Source organism: Pteropus medius, unplaced genomic scaffold, assembly GCF_902729225.1.
Source record: "Pteropus medius unplaced genomic scaffold, Ma_sr-lr_union100, whole genome shotgun sequence".
Taxonomy (NCBI): domain Eukaryota; kingdom Metazoa; phylum Chordata; class Mammalia; order Chiroptera; family Pteropodidae; genus Pteropus; species Pteropus medius.
Window position 1 is genome coordinate 14,638,927 of NW_024352786.1, and position 22,390 is coordinate 14,661,316.

The 22,390-nt window shown below is 33.8% G+C and overlaps 1 protein-coding gene across 5 annotated transcripts in view; it reads right to left on the bottom strand.

Moving 5' to 3' along the window:
* The window catches only part of PCDH7 (protocadherin 7), a 356,517-nt gene that overhangs the window by 285,894 nt on the left and 48,233 nt on the right, over positions 1–22,390 (bottom strand). The window contains exon 2 of one of the 5 annotated variants that reach the window (XM_039848698.1): positions 7,579–9,357. The exons of the other annotated variants lie outside the window; for them this stretch is intronic. Coding sequence (XP_039704632.1) covers positions 9,280–9,357 — 78 coding nt within the window. The 3' untranslated portion in view covers positions 7,579–9,279. Of the gene's footprint in view, positions 1–7,578; positions 9,358–22,390 lie in introns of those variants that run through there. 5 annotated transcript variants of the gene reach the window in all.

The window sequence follows — 22,390 nt, forward strand, 5'->3', positions numbered from 1 at the left end:
CTTAAAAGATTTTATGTCTTTGCATGTTCTGAATTGTCACCTATGTAAAATGACGAGAAAAACACCTCCAGAAGGTTTGCTGTGCTTTATAGCCCAATCTTCATAACTACTGTGGCCATTCTTTATTGCTGTAGTGAAAAGACAGAAACAATCTGCTGCCAGATGACTGTCTTTGGCTCAGCAGAATCTTCCATTTCATGTAATAAAGACAAACACACACAGAATCTGAGTATGTTCTCACTGGGAAGGGGAGGAGGGATGAGACACCCCTTTCATATCATGCACTTGAAAAATTATTTCTAACATGCATATTTTTTCCCTCAGGCCTGTCAGAGTTCCATTGTGGATTTCCAAAATGCAATCCTTTGTAAGTAATTTCAATGGGCTTTAATAGAATCCTGTGAATCACATTATATATTCAAAAATATGATCACCCTAATGCATATCTAATACATATATTCAAAAATATGATCACCCTCATACATATTTTCTCTCAAAATTATGAGAGGTACTTCTGTTTTATTTAAGTGAATCCTTTAGGCATTTATTAGTGGTCACTTGGAATTTCAATATAGTTCATTTAACACTATTGCAAATATAGTTATTTGATATACTTTTAATTTGTGGGAGTATTTCATCCCATAAAAATGCCTTTTAAAAACATCTGTTCTGGATTCAAAGAAAATCATATATATGTTCTCTTATTTTGAAACGAAGAATTATTTTTATTTCTGATAGCATGTGACCTAACCGTCAACAATTCTGAAGCTTTTTTTTTTTTCATTGTCTCCATTAGACCCATTGGGAGTACAATGGCTTAGGTCACAACATGAAACATCATCCTAATTAAACCGCTAATTAACTGGTTTAAGAAATATATTGCATGAAATAGATTGCTTTATTACTTTGTGTTAATTTTTGTGTCATTTCAACTTGGTAACCACTAATTTAGAATTCTCTAATCATGCTCTTTAATCCAAATGTTAATCTCAGATGATAGGAGCACATGATTACTGAGATGCCCTGGTGCAAGATATGTATTGTATTTCTTCCCAGTATTAAAAATGGGTTACTGAAAGATAAAAAGAGCCTGTATCTATAGAATTTTTAGTATTCATTTGAATACAAACTCCCTTAAGGTAGAACTAATTGAAGTCATCCTCATAAACATTTTCACAAACTTTTCCATGTAAATACCAAGGTATGTATATTACTACTTTATCAAAGGGTTTTTATTAAAGAGGTTCATGAGATAAACTGTTACCTTAATGTCATCAGTGTCTTTCTAAACACATATTTTTTTCAATTACATGACTGTAACAATCAAGCTTCAATTTTGGTTCAAAATTATGGAAGATTTGTAATTTAACAAATATGCAGGGGTACTGAAAAATCAAAGAGCATATTTGACTTGCAGCAGAAAGTTAGAATACACTTGAAATGTATTATCAAGAGGCAGTTAGTTTCTGATTTTTCTAAAATGCATATACCAAATGTCTGCTTCTTTCATGAGTATGACACGTAAAGGAGAAAAAATCTTTGCTGACCCGCCTTTAATAGCTAGATGCAGAGAGAAGAAAGATTAGAGATTCAGGTCCCCCTGAGCTGCTACTGAAAAAGAATTTTCACTGACACAATTGGGCATCAGTGATTAGAAAACAGGCTGAGCTGTACCTGATCTCAGAACTTCAATCTCTTAAAATAGAAAATATTATTTTTCCCTAACTCCTAAAGATATAGACTAGGAAGATATCCATTTTTAATCATATTAATTTTAACTCCTCATTAGAAATTCACAAAAAGTAGCATAAGATAGTTATTAAGATGGTATTAACATTAATTAAAATATAGCTAGTTCTTTTATAAAAAATGTAAAAATTATTGAAAGTTCATGGCCTAATAAAAATCTGTAGTTGGCTTTGCTTCTTTTCAAATATTAAGTTGCTAAACAGTGATATGAAATCACAATATAATTATCTCATGTTTTCACAAGCAATGCTATGTGTTCTTAAGAACACAAATTTATTTCTGAGGCTTACATTTTCCACGCCACAATTATTATTCAATATATTTCATCCAAAAAGTAGTTTCAATAGGCAAAACTGAGCAGTTTCAGTGGTTATCTATTTGTTTTGTCCTCTCCAATATGCTTAACCAATTACTATGTTTAAAATGAAAGCCACTGGCTTTCCAGACATTAAATATTATACAGTTTAATTCAGGAAGTATTTATTGTCTATATTTCATACAGTCAAATTTATCATCCAATAAATGCAGCACATTTTTGGGATAATGAAGGTCTTTGAAAATAAAGCCCCCAACATACATAATAGATACCCATTAAATATTTACAAAGAATAACAACTACTTATTAGTGAATTATTATCATAATCAGTATTATCCTTAGTTTTATGATAATCTGACAAATAATTTGTTATGCTTAAGTCTCACAATTTTTATACTACTAATAATTGGAGAAAATTACATTCCTTTATGAAATTGGAGAGTTTTAGAAACTTTCTTCATTGATTTATAACAATGGTTTGATTTCAACTTTCACAGTTTCCTTTCATTTATCTATGCCCCAAAAAATTAAGCTCACAGAGCTCCAAGATCTGAATTGCAGCAGACCAGAAACTGATGAATTTCTTTGGAGAACCTGTAGCTGCACAATTTTACTGAGTTTCATGCCATAGCATATGGAGAATATTGAAGGGTTGATGTTAGCTCTTCTGTGAGGTGCCTTATATTTCACTTTTTGATGGTGATATTGAGTTTATTTTGAACCATGAACATTAGTCAGCAACCACTACTATCTTTTCATATGTCAATTATATAAGCAATAATAGGAAAATTAATAATTGCCAGTGTTTACTAAGTTCTTGTTATGTCAAACACACACTACCTGGATAAACCTTATTTAATAATCACAACCAATCTGTGATGTATATGTTATTAACTTCATATTACATGTGATGAAATAAAGGTAGAGAGGTGTAATTTGTTCAAAGGTCACTCAATTTATAAGTGTATGCCAGGCAGTCTGTGTTCCAGATAGTGTACTTTTAACCACCGTTGACACTCTGTCACTTAGCACATGGCATTGTAATAATTAACCTGCATGGCTGGAATTCCCATTAGATTGTGAGTTCTCTCTGTTAGAACATTTTCCTCAGTCCACCCAGATTTTAGCAGCAAAGCCTCAATTTTCAGGAAAAAAAAAAATTGATGCAAATAGTGCATATTTACAGCAATATATTTTAATCCTGCAAAGCAAATAAGTTAGAGAAGAATTTCTCTTCTTCTCTGTGTTCACTATTTAAAGGAGACCTTCTATCACAGATTCCATCTTAGTCCATATATACTTCCATGCGCTAGAACTTCTGAACACCTTTCACATCTTGTCCATGCATGCTGAATCTGCTACACTCAGGTTAATAGATACGTGATCTAAGGAACTGCAAAATCTATCTCTGCACCCTCAAATAGTTCCAGAACCTAACTTGCACCCTCATCTATAATAGTGTTTAGCATGAAAGCGCTATAGCCCACTTATTGAGTGTAGCCTCTGAAACCAGAGTGGTAGAATGCAAAGGCCAGCTCTACCTCCTGTTAGCTCTGTAGCTTTGCAAATTTACCAAAATTCTCTGTGCCTCATTTTCCACATCTTTAAAATGGGTGTCATGCCAATAAAAGTATCTGTCTCATAAGGTCGATATAGATATTAAAAAGAGCAATTAATATATTATCTGAACAGAGTTGACTCTTGGCAATTTAAAATTAAAAAATTATCAAAGAGGACTTTCAGTCAAGATGCTGTAAAATGTACATGTTGTGCTCACCTCCTCTCACAACCACATCAAATTTACAACTAAATTACAGGACAATCATCATTGAGAGTTGCTCGAAGTTGGGCTGAAAAAAAGCCCTACAACTGGAGACATATATAAGAGGCCACCTTGAGACTGGTAGGAGGGGCGGGGCATTGAAACAAGCTGGTCTCACAACTGTGGTTGAGAATCGAGCCAGTTATCTAAGCTACAGAGCACTCTGCTCCCAGAGAAGCGAGAGGTTCCAGCCCATACTTGGCTCTCTAGCCCAGGGTTCCAGTGTCAGGAAGAGAAGTCTCTACAACCTCTGATTGTGAAAAACCAATGGACATTGTGTCTGAGTGAGATGAAGGGCTGTGGAAATTGCAGACATTCCTCTTAAAGGACCCACGTGTATGGAATTACTCACTGATGGACATACTGCTCTGAGCTCCAGCACTGGGACAGTAGCTGGAAAGGCACCAGGGACATTCGGGGAGGAACTGAATTATATGGTTTTAGAGTGAGGGCTTGAATAGCAGCCATCTCTCAGACAGAAGTGCTGGCAGAATCCACTATTTCTTTGTTGAGCCCAGGATGCCACCATATCTGATTCTCTATCAACCTGACTAACACTAATCCCTGTGCCCTGGTGATTCCCTCCCAACTAATGGGCCAACCTAAGCCACCTCCAGTGGCTTTTCCATACAAATGGCCTGTTTTAGCTCATGCTGCGGACTTTCCTAAAATCTCTCAAAGGTTCAGAAAACCCAAATACTCAACTGAGCAGCCCCAAACCCAGCACTAGTGATAGCCAGCCTCAGTTCATGGTTTGGCCTCTCAAGGCACCTCTAAGCCCTGCACAGGGGGTGGCAATCTGTGGATTTCTTGGTGACTCTTACAGGGGACCCTGGGCAATGCATAGACTGAGACTGAAATTGGCTTGTGGCGCCGCCTCCCCCACCCAGGGTATTGTGCTGAGCAGAGTAGGTCAGACAGAGAAAGACAAATGCCATATGATTTCACTTACATATGGAATCTAAAGAACAAAATAAACAAACAAAACAGAAACAAACTCATAGATACAGAGAACATTTTGAGGGTTGTCAATTGGAAGGGGTTTTGGGGAGTGGGCAAAAAAAGAGGAAGGGATTAAGAAGTCCAAATTGATAGTTACAAAATAGTTATGAGGATGTAAAGTATAGCAGAAGAAATATAGTCAATAATATAATAACTATGTATGGGATCAAATAGGTATTAGACTTATCGCAGTGATCACTTCATAAGTTATATTAATGTCTAACAACTATGTTGTACACCTGAAACTAATTTAATATTGTATGCCACCTATAACTGAAAAATTTTTTAAATATTTAAAAATAAATGCAATAAAATAAAATTACTAAAGAATTAATAAAATCAGTTCAAATAAATTATATTTACCAAAACAGGGAAGTAGAATTATAGCATTCAAAAAAAGAAGAACTAAAACCAATAGCAAGTATTTTAATTCTCAATAATATATATATTTTTTTACATTTTAGTGAGCTTTTTACCAATATGAATCCAATCTGATAATGGATTCTTGTGTGTGTGTGTGTGTGTGTGTGTGTGTGTAGTAAAATTGGTATGCAAGATCATATATATTTCAGGTATACATTATACTTAGATATTTGTATGCTCTACATAGTGTTCACCACCACAACTGCATTTACCATGATGATGGATTCTGAACATAACTTTTCAGTTGGTAACTCTCATTCAAAGTTGCTCCACTGATCTTTATAGTAGTCCCACCTTAACCAGTTTTGTTTTCCAAGGTTTCAGTTACCTGTAGTGAGCAGAGGTCCAAAAACATTAAACGGAAAATTCCAGAAGTAGACAATTTATAAGTTTTAAATTGCACACTATTCTGAGTAGTATGATGGAATTGCGCACCATCCCGCTCAGTCTCACCCAGGACATGAATCGTTCCTTTGTTCAGCGCATCTGCACTGTAAATTCTACCCTTCGGTTAGGCACTTAGTAGCCTTCTTGGTTATGAGAGAGAAGAGGGATGTGGGGAGGGAGACAGAGACCACATTCACATAACTCTTATTATAGTATATTATAATTGTTCTGTGTTATTATTAGTTATTATTGTTGATTTCTTACTGTGCCTAATTTATAAGTTAAATTCTATCACAAGTACATATATAAGGAAAAACCACACTATATATAGGGTTGGTACTATCCATGATCTCAAGCATCTACCACTGGTGATCTCGGACCATATCCCCAGCAGATAATGGGGGGAATACTGTATAGCCATTGTACTTGAACCGAATCCAGCCTTCCTTTCCCCCCACCCCCCAAACAGATAGAGGCAAGAGGCAAGGGTAGAAGTTTTATTTAGAGATAGTGAGGCATAGGAGAGGCTTGGTTGGTGGAAGTCTGGAATTCTCCCGTCTAAATTTCTAATCTGGTGAAATAATGAATATATTGACAAATGTTATGATCTAAATCAGTTCCATCAATGACCAGAAGTTCGCCTAAATTAAAAAAAAAAAAATTAGTGTGACCAATTCTCTAAATAAGGATCTCTGAAGATTATCCATGCCACCTTTGTGATTTTGAAAGTGACACTGTTTTACAAGTCAGAATGCTGCAATGAAATAAAAATGACAAAATATATATGCTTTCATTTTGCTTCCTACTGTTTCTCTGACCTTTCCCAGTTGGAGTAGTAGCAGGAAGCTAAAATAAAAGTACTGTTTTTCTGAGTGAGGCACTTTGCTACTAAACATTAATCGTGAAATTATAACAGTTCCAAGATTCCTCTGCCCGTTGCTTCTTCTAAGAAGAGAATTACTGTTAGATGAAAGAGCCTACAGCAATAAACATCAGGGGCAAGTTTCCTTCTCTGAGCCCTACCAGGCTGATCCAAGTCCAGAAATGCCTTTGAAGTCACAGAGACCTTCATGTACTGATCAATCCTTGGGGGGTAAAGAGCAAGAAAAATTGGTTCTCGTACTTTAATATTCTGCCAGGGATGCATTAAACTCCTGCAGAACAAAAGGGTTTCTTCTGTTACAAATTGAGTGTATTCGTACTTGGGTGCTACTTGGCTCAATTAACTTAGAGGGACCTATTGATCCCAGAACATGATTACTTTTGTTTCAATACATATTCCATTAAGTCTAACTAAGTATGGAACAGTAAGAACTGTAAATTCATATTTTCCCTTGGTCTTAGGATACGCATGCATTGAGCTTTGGGTCAATTTAAGTAGAAAACAGCATAGAATTCTCCTAATACTGATGATCAGTATTGATTCTTAATATGATCACTATTAAGTACCATTTTGTAATATTTCAAAATTATCAAAACCTGAGAAGTTAAGAATTAAAATGATTTTTAAATCGATAGTGCAGTCCAAACCTACCATTTATGGATAAGAAATCTGAGCACTTGAGAACACAAAATTTTTATCTGTCGGGTCTGATGTTTAGTGACAGAGCAAAGTTTAACATCAAGACTCTTGACTCAGTTCAGGGTGCTATTCTCCATACACTCTTGCAATTATCTGTCAAATCTTTTTTCTTCATCTTAAGTGGCTAAGCATTTCACTTTCAAATTGTATAGATGTGGAGAATGTATTCTAAAAACCAGCAATCTGAACATATTTTATGTCCCATTGTTTCAAGAGACTATTAAAATATAAAATGCAGACATTTTATAAAGTTTTTATTATTTTTTTGACAGAAAAATATTCAATACAATGGAATTATACTGTTTGGAGACTTATAATTTATTATAATAGCATAAAGACAAAAATCCCTGTAATAGTATAGATAGGGTACAAACTTCGGTTGATTGTCACATAGAAAGAAGAGGTAAAAATTTCAGCTATAAAGTTAATCAGCAAAATAAAGAGAAATGAATACAAATACCAGAGAACAATAGTTTCAAAATTATTATGGCACACAGTGACTACAAAAGATATGTCAATCTGTTTTTAATAGTCACTATCTTACCTACATTAATTTATGATTAATTACTTATATAATATAGGTTGAAGACAAGTAAAAAATATGTAACTTATTGGTAGATTAAAAAGTTATAGTTAGAACACAAATATTTTCCAAATCTCTTCTATAAGCTCATCCATGATTCACATTCTCTGTCACCAAGTGGCCTGAAGGAGTGTAATAGGACTTTCCAACTGTCTTCAAACTGATTTCACAGGGGCCTACTCTCACTATTTTCAGACGTTGGTACCATATTAATTTAAATGGCTCAGTTGCAATAAATATTATATTTAATTGAAGAGCCTTGCAGTAGCCATACTATTTTAGAATTGCTTTCTTTGTGAATAATGATCTTTAATAGTGATCATAACACACATGAACGACTTAAGACAGTTTACTCTACCTCTTTACATTCTAGGTAACGAACCAAAGTGCAAATGTCAATCATTAAATTTTACCTCCTTCCACTTATATATACACACACACACAAATGCATACATATATATCACACCCATACAAAAATTAGACTTTATATTTATACAATATCTTCAATTGAACCAATAACCATAATGCAAAGAGGTACTTCCTGCATGCAATTCATCCTTAAGAAAATAAAAAGTCCTCTTCTGCGTATATAAATGCATAGGACCACAAATTTAAAGGCCAGTTTCCTATGGATATAATGGCCATACATTCCGTGAACACTTCTAGGGTTTACCCTCAATTCAGTTGGAAATTGTGTAAAATGTCTGTGAGATATATTGCAATCTATCTTCCACTTTTATACTATAATAAATTATGTTTCGATGAGCATCAAAATGACTTAAATATTATTTTCTCTCATGTCCACCAGTTTCTCACTTTCCCTGATTGGCAATATTTCTTTTTAGCGCCTTATTAAATAGCATTGAATAGTCTAATTATCTCGGAATTCGGTCCTGAGGTATACATTTCCATTCTTTGTTGATCTAGCACAGGCTCAGGTGATCTCAACATAATGAATCTAATTAGTTCAAACAAGGCAAATGAAATCACATCTATACTAAATCTCCACATTATTAACTATAAACAGTAACAGGATACTTGTCTCCACACTTTGCTTGAGTCCATTCAAGTGCAAACCGAAGAAAAAGGATTTCTTGTTCTTCTTGTCATACTCCTGAGTATGATGATATCTGATTCTGTTTCTCCATAGTAATCGATAAGATTGCAAAACCTCTCTCACATCCCTCCTTTATTCCATATTGAAAGCTTGATTTTTTTTTTCACTTGTTTGCAAAGTATAGTTGGATTCTTTTTTGCAGAGATTTTATTTTAAAGCAATTTTTGTTTTCTTCGAAATCAGAGCTTCATTTTAATCAGCTAGTGGTCCTGCCCCTTGGGAATCGATTTCTTTTTTACATAAGACAAATTCAGGTCTATTAGGATCCAACACATTGAGTTGGAACATTACATGTATTTCACTTACGAGCATATACATTCATTTTACATGATTCCTCAATGTGGCCAGGGGGGTTCGTGGTCTGCACTGTATCCACCTATAAAAAATACAAAAATATATGTCTGCTTTACAGGGATGTGAGTAGGGTTTTGCTACTTCCAAAGCTTGGATGCACATCTTGTCTGATAGTGTTCTCTCCTTGTTTAAAGATGAATCTGCAAAGGCCATAACCTCCTTCAGAAGTCATAGAGAACTAACAGTTCTCCCTACAATTAACAACCCTGGGGCATCTAAATCAATAATGCTGGCTAATCTCAAGGATGCTATCTCTAAGAGATATTTGCATAGTAAAAGAAACATTGAATTAATTGTGTTTCCCTGCTTCCAGCTTTTCAAGGCTGTGAAATGTCACCAGGAGAGGGGTAAGGGTGGGGGAGGATTATTGGCTTTGTTTATACTACAAATACAAATACGAATGAAATGGTAATTTTGTTGTCACTGCTTTTACAGTTTACAAACCCTTAAGAACTCTGGGATACGAGCTTGACCTGAATGTTCACTCTCTTCAAAGCAGCTCTCTAGTCACCAAATGCAATCACTAGATAGCTCCCTGTCTCTTTATAGAAATCTGAGCAATTTACATGCTATCAACAAATGTCCAGCTGATTTCTGGTCAAGGATGAATTACTCTTGTTCAAAGTCATGACTGTAAACGGGCAATATTTTCCAACTTTGTATCAAGTTTGCACAAATAAAAATGAAGATAATATTCCTTCAAAATGTTTTTTTGGTGCTAGAGTCAGTTTTAAATAATGTTAAATATACATTTCTCTCGAGCCTGACCAAAAGGCGGATTTCTGCTTTCAGTGCCTGAAGGTACAGAGTATTGTTTTCCAGTTCAATGGTGCAGTCACTGTTAGTAAAACCTTTAGTACGTTTGAATATTGCCAAGATAACAAATTACATCCATAGAATAAAGATGCTTCGGTTTCCTACCAAAAGTACTTATCTTTAATAATTAGGATGGGAAGAGAGAAATAGTCTACCTAATTTCCAGTATAACAATGCATCAGCACGTGAGAATCACTTAGAAAAGAAGTAAATGATTTCTTTTACTGAATAATTGAACAATTCATTTTTGAAAGAAAATGGTGTAAAAAAAATAATGTCTATTTTAAAGTTGTTTATATTCAAGAGCAGAAAATGTTTAAAATTGCTCTGACTACAGATTGTCAATAAGAGCTCTGTGAATTTAAGCAGCTTTAAAATGTCTTAATTTTCCAATTATTTTTTATCTTTTCCTAGAGATAAAAAAAATATATAGTTCTTCTATCTCTAGTAGTTCTAAAACTTAACATAATTTGGAATGTTCTGCAAATTACACAGGCAGCACACGCAAACCAAGGCATCGATAGTAAGTGAATTTTCATAATTTAAATTGTAAGTTTAAGATGAACATAGTTTATTTTATTTTACATAAACTATATCATTGTGTTAGGTAGCTAGTCAGACATGAGTGACAGGGGGAACAAAGGAATAGGGGTCCAGCCTAGAGATAGCCCAAAGAACACCCCAAGAGTAGTAGAATAGTAGTAGAGTAGTAGTAGAGAATGCACATGCTCACTAGGCAGTTATAAAACAGCCAGCTGTCAATCAAAACGACCTCACTTGCCAATTACCCAGGAATGCCTTTGGAACCACCCATCACAGTCCAAATAGAAGGCAGACATTCTTGCTTCTGGGTCCTTTTTGCCCTTCAGGGCTCCCCTCCCTTTTTTGCCCTTCTGGGCTTTCCCCTTTTTGCCCTTCTGGGCTCTCTCTCATTTTGGTGACCTCCTGTGGCCTTTACGCCTTCTGTAACCATTCTGGTCCCTTTGTGTTGATTACAGTGCTGAGACCATGTGCCTCCTTGGAGCATACTTTGTCTTTCTCCAGGGCCTTCTTGGGGCATTCTTTATTTTTCTAAAATATACTTTTAATAAAACTATTAAATCTCAATGACCTGTGATTCTTCTCTGCAGTCATTTGAGGAAGAACGGAGGAAAAACACTAACTACACGTCTTTGCTGTTGTCATCCCTCTCCCTCCCCACTACCATTGGGGCAAAACAAAATTCCGATCAGCTCCAACAGTGACAACTGCACATTTTATTTCAAAACTGCTCATACTCTTATATGGGTGAAAGCTAAATTTTTAAAGTTTCAGATGTTATTTATTATTCTCAAACCAGCTACGATGTAGCTATAGTGCACACCAAGACTACATTAGATAATCTTCTTATGTACTCTTACTGCACGTGATATGTCGCCATAGCATTTATCAAATATTTAACTACTTTTTAAAGAATTCAAGAAGTTTCTTCTTGAATTCTCACATCTTATACAAGGCTATAAAATGTTCCATGGGGGCAAACATCATGTCCACTCTGCTTATTGCTTCATCCCCACTGCTGGCACATAGTTGGCCCTCAGTGAACATTGGTTTAATGAATAAACACATGTTTGGGAATAGCTAATTAAGGAAATCACATTACTTTTTACCTCTTATGTCTTTTTATCCAATTTAAATAATTTCAAATCATTTGGTTATCTTTGACTTTCTACTATTTGTCATACGATGGATTATAGAATAGACCTTTTTCGAACTGCAGCAAATGCCTTTATTTTACTAACAGATTATTTTTCCCATTTTTTCTCTAATTGCTCCTTAAATTTAGTCTGTCCATCTAAAACTTCACTAACTTTCTCTTTTTAATTCTTCCCATATAACGGTCCCTTTCTTCTTTCCTTAAAAGAAAGATACTATGTGAAATTTTCTGCAAGGTTTTTAATAAATGAATAAACAAATAAAACAATTTTAAAATACATAAAAAATCAGAGGTGTCAGAATTTCATTTTCTATTTTCAAGAACTAACATACTTTTAACTTAAAAGCATACTTAAGAAATAGAATGCATTTAAGTAATAACGTCACCATACTGCCACGCAGCATAATAAAATCCTCTTATTAAATTGTTATTGAAGAAAAGAACTAACTCTCTCATTTCATAAATTAACTATGTAAAAGCAGGTTTCAAGTTTTTGTGGTTTTAGGCTTTGATACACTGAACAAATGGATCTGTACACTAATATTCACCTATCATTAAAGCCAAGAAAAATGGATTCTTTCCTCTCCATTAAAGATTAATATTTAAAAACAAAAGTGCATACCTTGAGTCCATGGAGAACTACTTAGGCATTCCCATTCTGAAAATTGTAGTTGGTGAGGATCTGGGTAGAAATGGATGTTACCAGGATGTGTTTGTTTTGATTTGAATCAGCTAATTAAAATGGCCCTGGAAGCAATTTTCAGATCACTGTCACTGAGGAGATAGGCTCCACTAAATCAGACCAAACCAATCATTCAGTCAGGTCCAATTCAATTGAAGCTGTATAGACACAGCCTTTGTCTTCGCCTTTCAACCTTTTTCCTCAGTTTGTTCTATCACCGAGGCAACAAGTCACACACACACACACACACACACACACACACACGAGATGAAACCAAGTAATTCCTCGAGCATTTTCTTCCAGGCTATCTATGTATTTCACTCATTTTCCATTTCCTAACCAAAGAGACTTAAATAAGCTGGGAATTTAATTAACAAAAATTATCAGTAAAATCTTAACTTATTAAAAACTGTGTTCTTTTTCAGATCTCCCTGACCAACAATTGGTGAGTAGTGGTAGGAGAAACAAAGTTAATTATGCCAAGAATAGGAAGGGAATTTAGGTTTAGGTGCAAGAATACACTGTAGACTCAAAATTATAAACAAGGAAATGTATATATTTTGAAAGAAATATGTGTCTATTTTTCTACTTATTTTTATTAGGCATGCTTCAAAACTAAATGATGCACCTATGTAATTGGTATAGATTAAGTACAAGTATCTGGTGAATGTGTTTGCATATAATTGGCAATATGTAAAATAATTCTATGAATATTCATTACTTTTTCCTTGACTGATGTTCAAATCTAGAGATAAGTAAAAGATATCAAATAAAAAGCAGAGTGTATTCCATGACATAGAAAATCAAATTGATGTTAGTTTCCACTAGGAACAGAAAATTGATATTCATATTTTTAGAGCATAAATGGATAATAAAGGGCTGAACTGGGGCAAAGATACCTATCGACATTGGAAAGATACCTATTATTTTTTTTTTTAATACTAGAAAAATTACTTGAAATAGAAAATGAGACAAAAGGTGAACAGTGAGTGGAGGACCATGAGAAGAACAATTTTGGATGATATTTCAGACTTTTATTTCTTCTTGATTTATATAAATAGTATACCCAAGACATGAATTATAATAATTATTAGTTATCATAATACCTATATAGATGTTTATTATACGATTTCACTTAAGTATTTAATTTACCCTGACAAAGTCCTTGCATAGCAGAAATTATAATTTTGTTCATTTGTTCATTTGTACATGAGGGGATTGAAGCTTAGAGAGCTTGGTTTTCTCATGTAAAATCACACAGATAAGTGGTAGAGTCAGGGCTTTAAACCTGACTCTTCAAAAGATTTTTGATTTTCTCATAATTATTTTTTTTAATCTGATCGAATCTTTGAAAAAGAATAATGAGCCAAATTATAACTGCAAATGTCTCCATTTTTGCTATGGTTTAAGAAATAATAAGTGAACTTTTGTTAGTTTCCTAAATCATTATAAATGAATGTGTTAGGAAGCTCAGTTCTAGAAGCTTATTGTTTATCATACGCAGGATTCTATCGTAATTATTTAAATTCATGAAAACATAGGAAGCAATTTCAACATACCTGAAAACTGTTTGAATTACCAGGAAAAAAAAAATAATGAGTAAGACAAACACTATCCAATCAAAGAAAAGGAAGTCTATATCCATTTACGTGTGACACTCACACACACAAAAAGGCCATTCATTAGCACTGTTTGAACTACACTCTTAAGAAAAAGAGCATTTTAGATTATGAGTCAACTGCTGAACAGACCATGGAAGGAAAAGGGTTAGATAATATCATACCAATTCCTCATCATAGGTACTTTGCCCTGACTTCACAATATAAATGATTTGGGCCCTAACAAAAGCATGCTTAAGGTTGGATAGTCAAGCAATCAATATTTATTGACTGGCTAGCTGTTAGAATAATGGAATCTCAGAGTCAGAAAGAACGCCAAAGGTTAGAGTCTAATCATGTGAGTAGCATTGCAGGCAGCATGGGAGGACACAAGAAGCAACATAAGACACAGTCCTGGTTCTGAGGAAACTTTTATTTATTCCTTGGAGAGGTGTACAAATATATACACAAACAGATTACTAACCTTGAGGAGGAAAAGATAACAACCAAGCAGGTAAAACTATGAGAGCTCCAAAGAATGAGAAGAGACTGTGGTAAGGGCTCATTGACAAACTGGACTTAAGTTGGTCTGAAAAGATGGGTAGGCTTGAGATCAGTTAAAATCAGGGAAAATTGCAGTCCCCAAAAAGGCAAAGTTGGGAAGAAGATATGAGGTGAGGTCAAGAGACAGCAAGTGGATGTTCCTGCCTAAACCAGAGATTTCTAAAATTCCACTCAAGTCCATCAGGAGCTCTTTCACTATTTTCTCTCCTTAGCTCAAGTCTATATGTAAAAGGAAACAATGTAATAATTAAAAAAAAAACTGTTCTGAATATTTTAAATTAGAAATATACAAATGATGTTAACTGTCAAAAGCTAGATGATGCAATTAAAACAACTATTTGTTAAAGATAATGTAATTAAGTATTTGAGCATTCCTGCTCTAGAACAGCCGATCCTTAAATGTTATATTTTGTATATCTTAATTTATAATTTTATTTTTTCTTGTCTTTCTTTTAAAAAATATTTTAAAGAAACACTACAAATCAGGGAGGGATAGAAATCAATCCAAACAGACTGCTATACAAGCAAAGACATTAAAACAGATCCCAGCTTTACAGTTCCAATTACATGTGGCTAAAGTTGAGCATTCAGTGCATTTCTATTCTTAAAGCTTATAATAAAAATGTAAAATGATGCACACTTAAGCTATGACCATTATCATCTTCAGACCATCATACTGGCCACCTTTGGAAACAAAAAACGGTAGTGGCTGGTATTTATGTGCTAAAGCAATAAGCTGCCTGAGAGAAAGTGGGACTAGATGTTAATGAGAAGATGAAGTGAACAACAAACTCGGCTGTTCTTAAATGCCACTGAAATTGCAATCGTGTGCCTGAAAAATTGAGAGCTACTTGGGGAGACTTAAAATCCACAGAGGGGAGTATAAAGCAGTCAAAGTGTTTCCAGGTGATGGATAAACTCTCGAAGAATTTGATCCACTAACAAGAAAATGATGTGAATGTCCAAGGAATTAGTCAAGTCTTAAACAATTAAATGTGAGATAGGACAAAATTACAAAATCCAACCAACCAGTTTCCTGCTTATGAAACATATGTTAAAAGTGTGAGAATTGGCATACTGATTATGTGGTTCTTTGGTTAATAATACATGAATTTCCAAGTCAAATATAATTCTCTTTTAATATGATTTGTGGTTGACCAGCTTCCAAAATCTATGAGTTTTGATCACTAGAAATTTCTAGAAATGTTTCGTAAACACTTTTGTAAATAACAAGTGCCACTGATTTAAGTATTGATATGAGCATATTAAAATATTGACTTTTAGTATACAGAAAGATATTACGTTAATAACTAATATAGAAATATAATTTCAGGAACAATGAAGTCTCCTGGAATCATCCTGTATCAAATTATTCATTTTACCAGTGATGATACTGAGGCCCAGAGGGGTGACAAGATATATTCAAACTAACATTGTAGACCCAGGATTAAAACTAAATGTCATCACTCACAATTCAGTGGTTTATTCAATTTAAATTATGGGAATTACATCTCTAACAAATAGAAGATTTGGAGATGAGGTTATTTAAATAACGACCAAGTATCTCTAATTCCAGGACATTCCAGTTGTGAAATGCAGTGAAGATATATAAATTACATAGACATCCTTTTAATTTGTAGTGGACTTTTGTATTAATAGATGTCGGTAGACTCATTAAAAAGAACTAAGAGCAATGAAAAAATATAGCATATATGTTAAATTTCAAAACAAGATTCTTTGTAATAAAAATGTGTATGCATAGGCTAAATTTGTAGAATTTTTTAAAGAGTTTGTAAATCATAAGAAATTAATAGAAATCACTTTAAACCAAGGTTTTTTATAGCTTAACTTCAATTTTTTTGGTGGGTGGGGTGATCCCAATCAATATCATTTAGAACTTTTTTCAATATGCCTGTCAGGAAAAGGACTGTAAATCTTACACTTTAAAATGGGTCACAAGACTTAAAGCACTTAATCAAAAAGCAATATGGTATTTCTTAACAGAGAAAATAAAAAAAAAAAGATGATTTGCTTCTCTTTTGCTCCTCTGTCTTATAAGTGCAACTTGATGTATTAGTTTAATTAAAGTCTACCAAATTATCATAAGGATTTTATGTGCTGCAAATAACAGGCTTTTTGTTCTCTGCTCACTTTTTGTTAATGGCAGTAGAACATTTTTTTTTTTTTAAACAATACTTAGTGTAAGATACTAGAAAACTACAGGGAGGAAAGGCTCGATGAGGTGCCTAATTGAAGTGACCTTTGTCATCTTGGACATAAAATAATATTAAGTCTGCACTAATGGAATGAAAGTAAGTCGATGTTTCCTAAGCGTTAAAAGGATAGGTAACATTAAGGCTCAGAGCCGAACCATACCAAGAGTCCCATAATGTACAAAAATGGCAGTCCTATTTATATGAAAATCTGATCAGCCCTAAAATGAAGTAAAATATATAAATAGATCATGTTATAAAATTTTTAAAAAATGTAAACCATAATGAATCAATTTTATTCATGAAACAGATTTAGGTGATAATCCAGATTAAAAGTACTACCAGGTACCTCTTTGATAGGAGACAATTAAGCACAGAAATGAACAGAGAATTAATGTACATAGCATATTAACTGAAACTTGCTTCAGAAAGTAACAGTACTAACATAATCACTCTTGTCAAAAGTGAACTGGAACAAATTATAATTAAAATATACATTCACTTATAAGACATTGCTATCTCTAATAGTAGCATAACAAAAACCAAGATAAATATGAATTCAGTTAGCAAATTATTTTCTGGAATCTGAAAGACAGAATTTACCAGTAACTTTCTTCCGGTATAATTCCTAAAGTACATTTCAGAATACATATAGGACAGGGAATAATCACCAATTCTCCTTTTGTTAAAAAAAAATAAAAAATAAAAATATGACCACTATCATTTAATATCTTGAAAGAGACATGAGCTGTATATTACAGACTTCCTGAAATGTTTGAGCTTTTATTTCATCCTCTGATTTACTTTTTAAACAATTTCTACTTCTATTCTTCATCTCATAATATGTTAAGAGTTTTCAATTACTAATAATAACTAACATTCTATTGAGTGTTTAGGAGACCTCAGGCTAACTAACACGAGCTCTAGGAAGTCAATATTATCATTAACCCCATTTAACAAAGGAACTCAGGAACTGAGAAATTAACTTCCTCCAAATCACAGTTCTAGAAAAAGGTATATGAGAATTTTAAGCCCAGGAAGTCTCAACCCAGTGCCTGCACTCTTAACTGTACTACACTCCACTGCCTCTCTAATTAGTGATAAAATTGTTCTTAAAAGTTTTATATCAAACTTGCTTTATCTTTTCAAATATACCTAATATTTTTCAGGTAGAAAATGTTATCAGATTTTTAATTTATCGATAAAAAGTTTAGCATCTAATCTCAGGTTTATTAAATCTCTCTCTCTCTTGCCTATGTTCTTGTCTTGCTCTCTCTTTCTCTGATACACACACACACACACACACACACACACACACACCACACCCCAAAATAATAATTACATCATTATATTTCTGAAGAACATCTGATATGAGTACATAATGATATACTCAGAGGGTGTTAAGCCTGTAGGTTTCCTTCTTTTCTTAAAGGCACCGCCATGTTTTTGTGAAATCCCATGACCTCAAAATGTGCAAACTAATAATTAAGCCAAGAAAATGATAGTCTTCCCAATCCAACATACATTTTTTAAAGATAATCCTCTCATTGGTTGTCTGTGGGGGCGGGAGGTGGGGAACCCACGCCTAGGAAGGAGCACTTTCTCAATGAGTGCACATGCATATTTTGAATAGATATACTTGATTTACTCCATTTATTTTAAGTCAAAGAGTGAAAAGGAATCTTTGACAAAACTGTCTTCTTTAAAACACGGTGATATTTCATTTTCCCCTTCTGCACTATTGATATTGCCTGGAACTGAAATGCTTCCAGAGGCTCCTTGTGTCCAATTTTTCAAAGCTGTCACTTCCTAGCAAATCTGCTTAAGCAAAATACTTATGTTGTTAGAAAACAGAACAAACATACGTTATAAAATACATTCTATTCTTCTTTGCAGGGCAAAGTCTTATTAAAGAATGGGAACTTGGAAGAACATGTAGAAATAAATTAAAAGATGACTATGATGGATTGGTCTAAGTCAATGAATCTGGTGTACCTCTGATTAGTTTCCAAAGATACACTTGGACTTAGCTCAGTAGAGGTTTCCACACAATAATCATGTAATCAAAACATTATTTTCAATGCATTTGCTAAAGGTCATTAAACTGAAAAAGAACAAATCCAGAGGAAAATGGGACATTGAAAGATGGCCATGGTTACTCTTCTTCAGTTCATGTGTATAGGAGCTATTATAATGTACTTGTCAACATTCTAAAGTCTCAGAGGATAACAAAAAATCGCCAAGTGTTACCCTTGTAGACTTATGGCCTTTCTGAATTGTGAGCATCATAATTCATATCCTATAGTACCTGCCCAACTGGACTCATGACAGAAACAAAATTCAAAATAACTATTATAAGAAGAGTGTGAAGACAACAAAACTTCTCTTATTACCAAACGACTTTCAAAATATGAGAAAAAATATGTTTTGAAAGGATCGGTAATATTGATTTGAAATATTCTTAACACAGGGTATACTCTTTGAGTACACACATATACACATGTGTGGCTTTCTTTTTGTATGAATGAATACACAATTCTAGATTAATCTTTCCAAGTTTATGTAGTAAAAATTACCCTAAGACTTATGATTCTTTCAATTACTTTAAAAAGCGAGGCATGGCTCAGCAAAAGTCAAGACTGCTTATGGTGTACAATCTGAAACCCAATTCTCTCTCGGCACTTCAACACTAGATCTGTCACCCTTTAACACCACAAAATCAATACCTTGGAATGTCATGGTTCTCTGATGGCCCACAAAGTCAAGGCATGATCAATTTCAACTTCTTTACTAGACAGAAATAGACTAGACAAATAAAAAGATTTCATTCAAGTTAAATTCAATAAAACAAAAGAATAAAGGTAGAGAGAGTCAAAGTTGTTAGAATTTAGCCCAATAAATTTATACTTAAATTTAAATCCATTTTTAAATATAACTAAATTACACACCCAGGCAAAAGCTATGTATCAGAAATTAAAACAAGCCAAAACTTATTTCAATTCCCAGATTAAAAAATATTATCAATAAGTGTGTGTATATGTTTGTATGTGTGTGTGTTTCCTTCATTGCAATTGTTAGTAAGCAATAGGGAAAGAATGGTGTCTAAGTTCTTTATTGTGTATCCCTAGAAAACAAGATAATTTTGGCTTCACTACTCAGTAAGAGCAAGAATTTGTCTTTCATATCATAAACTCTATATCTTATGCTTAGAACAGTCCATGACATAGAGTAAACCCTTAATAAATATTTGATGAGTGTATGAAAATCAATGCATGCATTCAATATAATCTGGTACATAAACTCTATTGAAGGCAACAGAGTCTTCTTTCTTGTTCACTTCTGTATCCTTGGCTTCTACAGTGCCTAGCAGATCGCAGGCACTCAATAAACATCTGCTGATTCGAATGACTAGAAAATGCCTCTTATTTTACTAGTTAATTTCCAGTACTTGTGGAATTGAAATTATAGAGTGTTGATTTCAAGAGTTTTTTTTTTCCCCCGTAACAAACACTTTATCAGTAATTTTATTTTGTTCCTAAATTTCAACATATATAAACACAAATACTTATTATTTAGAAATGCTTAGAAAAAGCCAGGCTCGAGAGTCAACTACGAAATGTAGTTGAAGTTCACTGACTTGTTATGTAACTGCCTCTGCACACCTCTCTAGTCTCGTCTGTAAAATGTAAAGGATGAATAAGAGAGAATGAAAATGGTTCTTAGGTATCCTCTCAGGAATATGTAAGTATATACCCTCTTGGGCATGTGTGAAGATATGAATTCAAAAGAAATCAATAGGAGGGGCTCTATGGGTCAGAGAAAAGCTGGAAAGCAACCCTATTAAGAGAGTTAAAAAAAAAAAACTGGAGTCACTCAACTGAACAAATAAAATGCTGAAAATGCTTAAGTGAAGCGAACCAGTGTGGAAGAACTTACAGTCATGTGGTACCAAGACCGGAGTCACTACTTCCTGTCTCAGTAGATTGGCTCACTCTCTTATCTTACCACATCATCAAGACTAAAAAGAAAAATACACTTCCATCTAGCTTTCTCCTAGGAGAAGCCTTCTTACGAAATTCAAGCCAGTAAGATAAAGAAAAACGTCCTTGCAAAGGAAATCCTTTCCAGGATAGAAAGGAAATGGAATCAAAGGAAATGCTTCCTTTTTGCTTTTGTACCTCTTCCTTCTCCCTACCTGAAACAAGGACGGACTGGCAGAGAGAAACGCCAGCTTGGGAATATGAGGAGGAAAACCCCAAATTAAGGATGGTGGAGCAGGAGGACAGCATCACCATGGTTCCCCAGTGGAACTTGCTGAATGATGATTTCTTGAATTTTGTTAAAAGGGAGAAATAAACCCTTCATTTAATCACAGTTAATTTATTACTTGCAGCTACATGCATTCTTAAGTGATATATTACTAAGGGAAAACCAGAGAGAAGGATTAGCAAAACAAGGATAAGAAAAATATATGTCGTTTTGGTTTTATCGTTGAAACATATTACAAGTTAGTTATAGAAAATCTAATTCTATAAAATTTTTATAAGAAAAAGACACACAAAATTCCCTTCTGTTTTTATAATTTATATAAGGGCTATGATTTTACGATAAAATTTCATTAAAAAATTTTATAAAACAAAAATTGTATACAATTCAAAACAAAATAATTTTCTCTTTATTCATGATTCCTAATGGCTGCAATCATTACAAAGAATATGAGACAAATTAAAATCAGGAAATTAAAAGATATTTTCTTAAAAATTTTCTGAGTGTCTTTTTGCAAAAAAAAGAAAATTACATTTATGTATATAGGGTTCCACTTTTCTCTCTTGAGAACATCAAACAGACTGAATAAGAAAATACAGATTTTAGGTGCCAGAAAAATAGAACTGACCAAATTCTAAACCCTGCCTGACTATTTAGTGGATGCTAGGATCCTCTGAGTACATCAGGTACCCAGATCCTAGAATCAAAGTACGGGATTCCTGAAGGTGGACACAGCCAAATTGCTAAACACTTTTGGATAAAGTCCCAGAATGCAAGGGCTTATGTGTATGGTCTTGTTTTGTTTTGTTGACAATGAAGAAAAACTCCTGGGTTTCACTACAATCTTAGTTTAACAATATTCATTTTTCAGACGTAGAACTGTTTAAATATGGTCAATTTTATGTAGCTAAGACAAAATTATAAATTTGTTCAAAATAAGAAGTACAGTTTGAATATAAGAACCATAAAAGAATATTTACATCTGGTGACAATAAATAGATCAAATAACACATGTGTCCTGTTTAAGACATTTAGGTAACTTATTTTGTCAATGAAATATTAGCTTCCAAAGGAAAGAAATTCTATCACATGACCTTACCAGAACAGAGAAAGCCCATATCTAATGTGTTTACACTTTTAATTGTCACAGCTCTGATCTAAGCCACCTGCTCACTGGCGAGATTCGCTGGGGAAAAAATAGTGATGTAAAATAGGCTTAT